Source organism: Calidris pugnax, unplaced genomic scaffold, assembly GCF_001431845.1.
Source record: "Calidris pugnax isolate Ruff unplaced genomic scaffold, ASM143184v1 scaffold20, whole genome shotgun sequence".
NCBI lineage: Eukaryota > Metazoa > Chordata > Aves > Charadriiformes > Scolopacidae > Calidris > Calidris pugnax.
The window spans coordinates 11,052,379-11,063,472 of record NW_015094510.1 but is presented as its reverse complement, the minus strand read 5'-3'; the positions used below and the strand labels follow the sequence as shown (position 1 = coordinate 11,063,472).

Sequence of the window (11,094 nt, the reverse complement as noted above, 5' to 3'; positions counted from 1 at the left end):
CCCATCTTCATTTGTATTGTGCCCGTTTGGGCCGGACTGGGCACCAAACAAATGACTGAGCTCTCTTTAACCTCGAGGTGAAAGAGAGTGAGAGAGACTTATGAATTGAAGAAAACTATGCTAATAAAATTTTAATAATAAAATAAAAAGATAATAATATTGACAAGAAAATAATAAAATATATACAAAATTGTATCAAGTGCCCAGGATGATGGTCATGTCACCAGCAGGCACTGGGAAAATACCCTGTTTGTCAGTTTTGTGTCAACTGTCTTGTCCACTCCTCCCTGCAAGTGCAACTCTTCTATGTTCCTCCACTCCAACCCTCCATTCAAATAACAGAATGATCTGGCCCTGGTTATCACAGCAATAAGTACAACCAGGAGCCTCTCTGCATACCATTCCTTGGTATTAACTATAAACATCAGGTTTTACCACTCTGGCAGCAGACACTGTCTGAAGAATATGCTGTTAATTTCAGAGAGTGAAGCTAGTTAGAATACACTTAACTGAAGAGTTAAATTACTGAAGAGAAAATTGGTTCTGTTTTAGCTCAGACCAGGACAACCTGACATAGTCAGTTCAGGCTCAATTTAATTGGCAGCGGTATTTAGTTCCATTTGAAATGTTATATTTGAGATGTCACAAGACTTACAGCAATCATAGTCATAGAATGACGCGGGCCGGAAGGGACCTCCAAAGGTCATCTAGTCCGACCTCCCCACAGTCAGCAGGGACACCCCCAACTAGACCAGGTTGCCCAGGGCCTCATCGAGCCTCTCCTTGAATATCTCCAGGGAAGGGGCCTCAACCACCTCCCTGGGCAACCTGTGCTCCACCACCCTCAGAGTGAAGAACTTTTGCCTAATATCTAATCTAAATTTGCTCCTCTTCAGCTTAAAACCATTGCCCCTCGTCCTGTCACTGCAGGCCTTTGTAAACAGGTTCTCCCCAGCCTTCCTGTAGGCCCCCTTCAGGTACTGGAAGGCTGCTATTAGGTCTCCCTGGAGCCTCCTCTTCTGCAGGCTGAACAACCCCAGCTCCCTCAGCCTGTCCTCGTAGCAGAGGTGCTCCAACCCCCTGATCATCCTTGTGGCCCTCCTCTGGACCCGTGTCTTTCCTATATTGAGGTCTCCCGACCTGTACACAGTACTCCAGGTGAGGTCTCACCACAGCAGAGTAAAGCAGAAGAATCACCTCTCTAGACCTGTTAGCAACACTTCTTTTGATGCATCCCAGGATGTGATTGGCCTTCTGGGCTGCAAGTGCACACTGCCTGCTTATGTCCAGCTTCTCATTCATCAGCACCCCCAAGTCCCTTAGGGCTGCTTTCTAATACCTCATCCCCTAGTCTGTATTGATACTGAGGATTGCTCCAGCCCAGGTGCAGAACCCTGCACTTGCTTTTGTTGAACCTCACGAGGTTCACCTGGGCCCACCACTCCAGCCTGTCCAGGTCCCTCTGAATGACATCCCGTCCCACTGGGAAACACACAGCCACCTAGAGCAACAGGCACAACTAGGTAGAAAACGCAGAATGACTGAAATTAGACAAGATGCCTTAGGTATGCTCAGTGGCTTATCTGCCTTTGCTGTTTAGGCAACTGGAACAAGATCTGGAGACTATGTTTAAAAGAGCTAATTGTCTTACTTTATGGTTTGGTAAAACTTCATTTTCTGGGGTTTAAAAGCCTTTTATTTTCCTTTATTTTCCTTCTGGTTTTTTTTCTGCTTTTTTTTCTTTTCTCTTTTTTTCCTTCTTTTTTTTTTTTTTTTTTCCTTTGCTCTGTGAATCTCATTATGAAAAGAAAGTCTAGGCATATCTGCCTTCAGGCTCTGACCAACCCTCAGTCCTTTTATGGTGGGGTTGGGATGCCGGGCCAGGGGCAAAGGGGTGCCTTGGGTTTTTTTTTTTTTTTTTTTTTTTTTTTTTTTTTTTTTTCCTTTTTTTTTTTTTTTTTTTTCCTTTGCTCTGTGAATCTCATTATGAAAAGAAAGTCTAGGCATATCTGCCTTCAGGCTCTGACCAACCCTCAGTCCTTTTATGGTGAAAGACAGAATTTTAGGCATCTATTTAGGCATCTAACATGACAATTAAAGCCTGGAGGTATTCTAATAATCATGATAGATAAAAATGATTTAATCATTTATAGTGGTCTTGGAAGAACTTTAAGGGTTTCACTCATTTTCTCCCACAAAGACAGCTACTGCCATTTGAAATGCTCTGTTTTATCTATCATGTCTTCTAGTTTCTTTTTCACAGGAGCACTTTTGGGAGAATATGTGTTTTGTCATATCTGCCTGTTCTCTTCATCCTAAATGGCAATAGATATTTGTTTCTATCAAGAGAAGCCAAAAGAGTGGGATTCTTGGAAATGAATGGAAGGGTTCCAGATCCTGTAGCTTGCTGTTGCTTCAAGTTCTGAGAGGTCTGTACTTCATATTGCCCAGGACTGTTCAGGTACTTTGTATTATTCAGTCACTACATTAATACACAGAAATAAACTAACATCCCAAAAGCAGAATTATCTAGAGAAAATCTTTGCTATTACCACCCCCTTAATGGATGAGTTTCTTACTTCTGTGGAACACCTGATAGATTGTTGGTTACTGTAAAGAGACTAAAAATAATTGTGACTCAGTACTTCACTTCCAACAACTGTTTCTTTGTCAAACTGCCTACATTTTGAAGTCACTGACTTCATGAAATGATTATTTTATTGAAGTAAACAAATTACAAAGTTTACATGGTAACATTGAAAACTATTAATGTACTGGAAGCAGCTACATATATCCAAACAAACTATCTTTCTTATATAGTCATGAAGGAGTCATCATTGTTCTAGGAAGATGAAGATGATGGTTACCATTGACAGACCTCTGAGTAACATTTGCCAGGAGAAGACAGGCATAAAAAGCATTAAAATTTTAGTAGGGCTAGTATGTGACTGTGCTGTAACTTATCACCTGGTACCACCCTGTGGAAAAATAAATTTAAATAAGAATGTAGGAAAATGCGGAATGCACCAGATTTAAACAGGCGTTTCTGACAGTGGTTAGAGCCACATACGGCACTGTGGGTTAGAAAATGCCTATTGTTGGCAATTAAGCAATAAAAAACCCGTGGTAAAATTCTTGCTAAGCCTAGACCATTAACAGCTGTCTTATGTCCCAGAGCTGAAGTAAAAGTTTATATCCTCTAGACATTTCTATCCCAGACAGCGTAAGAGTAGATAAACTCAGAGTAAGAGAATTTAGACAAATGTCAGCATTCATTCAGTTTCTACAGTCTTTTAAAAAGGTGAGAGTTTTTCAGTGTGATGTACTGAAATGTAAACTGTCACATATTATATTCTATACATCCTCACCCAGTCTCACCCTAATGAATATTGTCCTTCTTATTCAAATTCCCACATCTTCTCAATGTTGACCGACTAATAGGTCATCACAGAGCTCTTTATAGGTCAGTTTCCGCTGTATATTTTCCAGAGACAGTTCTCTCAAAATGAATAATCTTTCTGATTCCTCTACTGTGCAATATATTTAATGAGGCTTTGGGCTTACTACAGATCTCCTGGTCCTGTGATACTTAAGGCTCTCAAGTTTGCCATCATTCCTAGATATCATTATTTAGTATACAGTGTATGTCACAAAGGAGCCATTTCTTCATGTGCGAAGTCATGGATTTTCCTGTCTCCTGAAATACCTACTCTTCTTAAACAACTTCGTTCTGGCAAGATTTCCTTTTCTTTCCATCTCTATTTTTCCTTCACAGATTTAACCAAGTGGTCTTGGAAAATTTCTGTTATTATATTTATAAGAAGACTAACTCTACAAGTGATGAATTACTGAAGAATTTTTTTTTTATTTGAACAATATTTTGTGCATGTACAACAACAAATCCCCTTCAATGGAAGGATTAAGGCAAAAAATAAATAGTGTTTAATACAGAATTAGATAGATCTGTGGAAGACTTTATATGCCATGCTGGTTTTGAAAACATTGAACTGATTTTTTTTTTTTGTTGTCTTTTCACCGAGGAGGTCTCTCCTTGTTGTTTAACTTTGTGGTTTTGATGGATTTTTTTTCTTAGCTAGATAAGCCTAGAAAAATTTTCAGTCATTTCAAAATAATAAGATTGTGTTTAAATTTTCACCTTTCCAGGTCTTGATCTGAAAAAAAAGAAAGACACTATGAAATTAAGACTATGGACTTTTAAAGTGTCTATAGTCTAAAGCTTCTGGTATTTTTTTTGACAATCTTAAAAAAAAATTATGTATAGGGGCAGATATGGAAAGCATAGATGACATCCAAAATGCTCAGAAAAAAATGCATCTCTGTAATAAATGAAAGATTTCCACTGCCTTTAATGTTCAAATATTAAATGCACAATGCAAAATCCCCAGCATCAGTTCTCCCAAAACACGTTTCAGAATTCACAGGCGCCTCAGAAAAAAATCATCCTCAGAATTTTCTTTTCCTTACAAAATAACATTGACACCTTAGAGATGGTCTTTTGTTTGCATCTGGGGGAAAATGTGTTGATTATGTTAGAAGATATATGCTACAGAAATAAAATGTATTATTCTCACTAAAAATCCAACACTTTCCTTTTAAGAATGGTATAAAGGCAACATGACCTATAGGGCATTATAAAGGCATTGCAAAGTGTCATGGATATTTTGGGAACTATTGTCTGCTTTACAAGGTATTATATGCTTCCTACTAACTTTCAAGATTTCTGCTTTAATTATACTGTAACCTCCCCAATATTTCACTGTTAACAGCTAGCCCAGTACAAGTAAAGCATCTTAATAAAATTGAATGTTTTGTTAAGAATTTAGGGCTACAGCATCCGTTCCTGTTTGCTTTGATTATGACTAGATAATTAAACTGAGATATTAAGCATAGGAAACATTATTTATTTCCTATATAAAAATTTAATTTCATGCATGAGAAGTTGCTTCTTCCCCTTTTTGTCCACTTCTCCATGTCTCAATAAAGCAATAATTTTGTGTGGAGAGATTTTTAGATGACAACAATTACTAAGGACCCATACAGGTTGTTGTTGTTGTTATTTTTATACATAATATATTCCTTGCAGATTATCTCTTGCCTGTAACCTGCTTTCCTTCCAACAATTAAGCCAAAAGACTCTGTTTCTTGAGGAAACAAAACAATAAATAAAAGTCTCCAGTGGATGGAAAGCTATTTATAAGAGAATGTCTCAGATGTGCGTCCATTTGGGCTAGAATGGCTTGAATTTTTCGTTTCAGTCCAGGATCTCATACCAAAGTAATTGCACTACAGTGTACAGCAAAAAAAAAATAGCATGCAAGAAACTAGACCTAGTGCCCAAGGGAGATAGTCAGTAGGGCCTGGAAAGGAGGGGATGCCCTACACCTTCTCATTGGCATACCTGAGCTGCATGAAACTAACAGTAGTTTGACATCTGCGAGGAATATAGGATTGGGACTGTAACAAAAAGTTCATTAAGTGTTTTTTTTGTTTTAATTTAAATATGTATAAAGTTGGACTCGATGATCTCAAAGGTCCCTTCCAACCATGATGATTCTATGATTCTGCGATTCTGTGATTCTGCTTTGCAGCTAGCAGGTAGAACCAAATAGGTAGATCTAATTATATTTATCTTGTGCTTTTACATAGATATAGAAAATATTTTTTTTTCCCCTATTTTTTCTCTCAATGAGTAGTACACATTGGAATTTGCTACAGAATGACCTGGAGTCACAGTGTACAGCACAGCAAACAATGAACAATAATGTTGTGTCTGGAGATAATAAACATAAAATTTATCACATCTAGCTTTAGCCATGTAATAATTTAGCAACAAACAAGCCCAGGTACTCAATTAAGAGTAGGGACACTCCTACAAGGATTAACATCCCATCTAAACTGTTTTCAGGATGTGTCAATCTCTTTTCATCAACTAGAGAGGGGTCCAGGATAGCTAGCTTAGATTCAGTGCACAGCTTTTGGGAACTAAAGTTAAATGAAATTAATCCTTTGAGACAACCGATTAATCTTTTTGTGTGAGGGATAAACCATTGTTGTGGGAGAAAGTACAGAAAAGCTGTAATTTTCTTTGGTATTTCTGCATGTTGATCTGCCCTTGTGCACAGACAACTGGAACAGAGCCCAGTTCAACAGTTTAATTTAAGTTCAAAGTACTTATTTGAATCAGCTGAATTTTATCCCACACAATCTGAATTTCTTGCAGAATGAGGAAAGAAAGAAAGGGCTGAAGAGGAATAGGGTAGGTGGAAGAAAGGTCATTCTGGAACAGGAAGCAATGAGTGAAAGTCTCTGTAAGGCAAAAAAATATGCCCAAAGTTATTGGTGCATATATGAAACAAACCAAACAGAAATTATTGCTCCCCTTCCTTCCCTCCCCCTGCAACAGGAGAAAAAAGAAAAAGAAAAGAAAAGAAAAGAAAAGAAAAGAAAAGAAAAGAAAAGAAAAGAAAAGAAAAGAAAAGAAAAGAAAAGAAAAGAAAAGAAAAGAAAAGAAAAGAAAAGAAAAGAAAAGAAAAGAAAAAAAGAAAAGAAAAGAAAACTGTTTTTCTGGAATAAGACTTAGGAGGGAAGCAGAATATTTAGAAAGTTTGTTAAGGAGCAGAGCTCAGCTATGTTACTTCTACTATGACACTTCTTAAGCATTATGCAGAACTTCTGCTTGGTTCCCCTGGGGGAGCTGCAGAGTTCAAACCCTCTCCACTGTATATTAAATGGAAGGGTTAGTTTGAAGCATTTGATGTGTCTGTAAGAAATAGATTTCCTTGCTGGGCTTTTACATTTGATGTACAATGAAAGTGGTGAGAGGAGAATACAATCAATTGAAGAACTGTGATATGGAGAAGGAATTTTTACATTAATTTTCCATTCAAATATGCACAAAGGAGAAAAAAAGTTAGGAAAAAAGATCAATGTGATACAATAGCAGACTGTGAATGGATTAAATTGGAAAAGCTTGGCTTGCAGGAGCTAAATTTTAAGGTATAGCATATAGCAGTGGCAGAGGAACGGCAACAAGAGACATCATTCTGACATGTACAAATCCACACAGCTTAGGAAATATTGTGAAGCAAATCCTTTTTGTAAAATGCTTTCAAAATGCCTATCATGACAATGACAATTGAAAGACAGAGAGCTGTTCAACAGACAAAGAGAGAGAGTGATAAAGCACAATGAGGAGTGAGAAGAAGGAATAGGAGTGAGGAGCAAAGAGGATGCAGAGAAACAAGACTCTTTGGGGAGGAGTAGGGAAGTAAATGGACAAAAATGTATTACAGCTGTAAGAAAAAAGGAAGGTAAAAAATATAGGAAAAACATGACCCTTCCACTTCACAGAGTTGTCTTTTATATTACTCGGAAGTTTTTGTGATTATAATTTAATATTATGGATGATTCAAAAGCATGTAATATAAACCAAGAACTTTAACTAATATAAGCCACCTTTAGCAGCTTTGAGTTTGATTACTCTTCAGTTTACATGCTATGGATTAGTACCTACTGAATGCTGTATTAGCAAAGGTGATTAAACACCGGGACAGGTTGCCCAGCCAGGTGGTTGTAGTCTCCATCCTTGGAGATGCTGAAAACCCAATTGGGCACTGTCATAGGGTCATAGAATCGCAGAATCACAGAATGGTCCCCCCTGAGGAAGGGACCTCCAAAGGTCATCTAGTCCAACCTCCATGCAGTCAGCAGGGACACCCCCAACTAGACCAGGTTGCCCAGGGCCTCATCAAGCCTCATCTTGAACATCTCTGGGGAAGGGGCCTCAACCACCTCCCTGGGCAACCTGTTCCAATGTTCCACCACCCTCATAGTAAAGAACTTTTGCCTAATATCCAATCTAAATCTGCTCCCCTTCAGCTTAAAACCATTGCCCCTCATCCTGTCACTGCAGGCCTTTGTAGTCCTGAGCAACCTGCTCAAGCTGACTCTGCTTGATCAGAGAAGCTGAATTAAACAACCTCCAGAGGTCCATGCCAACCTCAACCATTTGATTCTCTGATTATCCCACTACATCAAGGTGTGAAAGAAGCAGGGACTGGTAAAATCTGCCTTAGGGTATTCATTCTTGTTCCCAGTGAATTGTTATGGAGCCTGGTATTATAATCACGAATAGTTTGGCAGCAAATTATAAATATGCTTTGTTCTATGCCCCTCATCCTGTCACTGCAGGCCTTTGTAGTCCTGAGCAACCTGCTCAAGCTGACTCTGCTTGATCAGAGAAGCTGAATTAAACAACCTCCAGAGGTCCATGCCAACCTCAACCATTTGATTCTCTGATTATCCCACTACATCAAGGTGTGAAAGAAGCAGGGACTGGTAAAATCTGCCTTAGGGTATTCATTCTTGTTCCCAGTGAATTGTTATGGAGCCTGGTATTATCCAATGGAATAGTTTGGCAGCAAATTATAAATATGCTTTGTTCTATAGATTTTTTTAAAATTAAATAAAAAAATTAGTCTGTATTGAAGTTGCCACAAATTATGTCACTTTTCTCCAAGACAACTGTTGCCTATTGAAAGCCTGGCAAGACATTATTTCAATCATATTTTTCAGTTCATATATATACGGAAATTTTTCTTATCACATGAATATATAGTTATTGTTTCCTTTTGAGATGATGTGTCAGACCAGAGTTTTTATTGTTCACAAAGTATTAATTTTTCTTCTTTATTTTAGTGGCTTTTGATTTGAGTTTTAATTTTGAAAGCAAACCCACTGAGATATATGAATATATAAAGCAAATATTTCTAATTTATATTTTTGGGCTAGTATTAAGTTTCATATTGATTTTATTCATCTGTTGCTTAGCTTTATTATGTTCTCCTTTGTTTTACTTGAAAGAAAAATGTATATAAGGGTATAGGTAATCTATTTTCCTAAACATGTGTCCTGTGTTGCTAGAGTCACCCTCTCTTTCTTAAGTTGCAGTCAAATACTTCCCATATTAGGATGCTCTCATCAACAAGATCATAGAATCATAGAATCATATGGGGTTGGAAGGGACCTCTAGAAATTATCTAGTCCAACCCCACGGCCAGAGCGGGTCTACCCAGAGAAGGTTGCACAGGAACTTGTCCAGGTGGGTTTTGAATGTCTCCAGAGAAGGAGCCTCCACCACCTGCCCGGGCAGCCTGCTCCATTGCTCCACCACTCTCAAAGTAAAGAAGTTCCTCCTCATGTTCAGGTATAACTTCCTATATGCAAGTTTGTGCCCATTTCCTCTTGTCCTGACACTGGTCACCACTGAGAAAAGACCATCCCTGTCCTCCTGACACCCTCACTTTAAGTGTTTGTACGAATTATTAGATCTCCCTGAAGCTTTTCTTCTCAAGACTAAAAAGACCCAAGTCCCTCAGCCTCTCCTCTGTGAGTCCTAAGGTTGAAGTTCAGGTGGTCCTGTGAGGAGCAGAGCGTTGGCCTTGGTTGATCCTTATGGGTGCCTTACCAGTTGAGATAGGATAGTACGTAGAAGGCCGGGAAATTTCACGGTAACCCGAGGGCCAGGGAGGCAGAAGGCTGCCCAGAAAGGCAGCTCTGGTGGGCAGAGCAGGGGAGTAGGGAACAAGTTCTTCTTTTGCTTTGCTTTGGCGTGTAGCTCTTGCTTTTCCTGCTGGACCGCCTTAGCTGAGCCCACAAGTTTTCCCACTTTTACCCCTAAGATTCTCTCCACCATCCCAAGTAGGGCAAGGGACTGAGCAGCTGTGTGATGCCCAGCTGCTACTGGGATTGACCCGCCAGCCCTGGCAAGCCAAGGCCCAGGGACTCGCGAAAGCAGAGCGCGCTGCGGCCGCTCTTCTGCACAACGCTCCCCGACCCTGTGGCAGCTGAGCAGCCAGCACCCTATGCCCGCCTTTGCCAACCAAGTGATGCCCGGACTCTCACAGACAGCGTTTGTTCAAACAAGTCATCTATTGAAAGCTATTGACAGAGGGTCAAGGGTCACCAAGGGAAGGGACTCGGGAACAGGGAGGGAGGGCAATTGCTGCCCAGGGGTAAAGGGAGTGAGACTCTGTTGCCAGGCAGGCTCCTGGCAGCGGCTCCTTTCAGCTCAGGAAGACATAGGAGTCGCCTTCCTTGACGCCGAAGAGCATCTCAATGCGGACGGTGCTGCCGGAAGCGTTCGTGAGCCGGAGGGTGCAGGAGTGCCTGGAGGGTAGCACCGTCAGACGGCAGTGTGCCGACTGAGGCATAACCGCCCAGGCCCTTTTCAGCAGGATCTGCAGCCAGCGTGAGGTTTTGTCGGTGTCCAGGTAGGGGCCAGTGCAGAGGGTGCCCAGGAGGCTGGGAGCCTGTCTTTCCTTCAGCTCCTTCTGGGGGTGGTGGAGGAAGCAGAGCATGTCCTCGGCCAGCTGCTCCCTCATGCACGTGCACCGCAGCTCGACACGGAGGCTGGCCTTCCTCTCCGCGGTGCCCTTGCTGGAGGAGGTGCCCACGTCCACGTGGAAGGCATGGCCACGAGGGGGCTTCAGGGGCACGAGGAGGCGGTACACGGCATCGTCCTCACAGCCACTCCAACCTCCTAGGGCGCTGCTCACCCCGACGACTGGCCTCGGTTCTGGCATGAAACTGTTCCGCGACAGTTTTCGGCAGATCCGCAGAAGTTCGTCAACCAGCTCCTCCACCATGGTGAACGACTCTGAGAGGTCCAGGAGGCGCTGGGCCGAAATCCTGCGCCCATGCATCGCAACCCTGGCTGTTCCTTCGGACTCCTCTCGTTCAGCCTTCTTGGTGGTGGTGCGCTCCGTGCCGCTGTTGCCTGTCTGGCACCTCCGTTTCCAGAGCCAGCAGCCGAGTCCCAGTAGCAGGAGGAGGAGGAGAAGCACAGCAATGGCCCCGAAGTGCCATTGCCGCAAGGCAGGGAGGAGCGGGGCTGCCCAGGCAGCGGCAGCCTGCTCCAGCCCCTGCAGAAGCTCAGTCGCCCGCTCGCGCAGGGACGTCTCACGCTGCTCCATGCGCTCTGGCATGGCCTCGTCCAGCTGAGCAGCCAGCACCTGCTGGAAGAAGCTTTGCAGAGCCTGGAAGAGCAACAGCCCTGTGGCAGCCATGGCCTGC

The 11,094-nt window shown here is 41.8% G+C and overlaps 1 protein-coding gene across 1 annotated transcript; it reads right to left on the bottom strand.

The window, feature by feature from the left end:
- Window positions 1-10,085: 10,085 nt before the first annotated feature.
- LOC106902331 (inositol 1,4,5-trisphosphate receptor-interacting protein-like 1) lies at window positions 10,086-11,087 on the bottom strand. Its single transcript, XM_014965729.1, has one exon. The coding sequence runs from the start codon at window positions 11,085-11,087 to the stop codon at window positions 10,086-10,088; it is 1,002 nt and encodes a 333-aa protein (XP_014821215.1).
- Window positions 11,088-11,094: the final 7 nt, after the last annotated feature.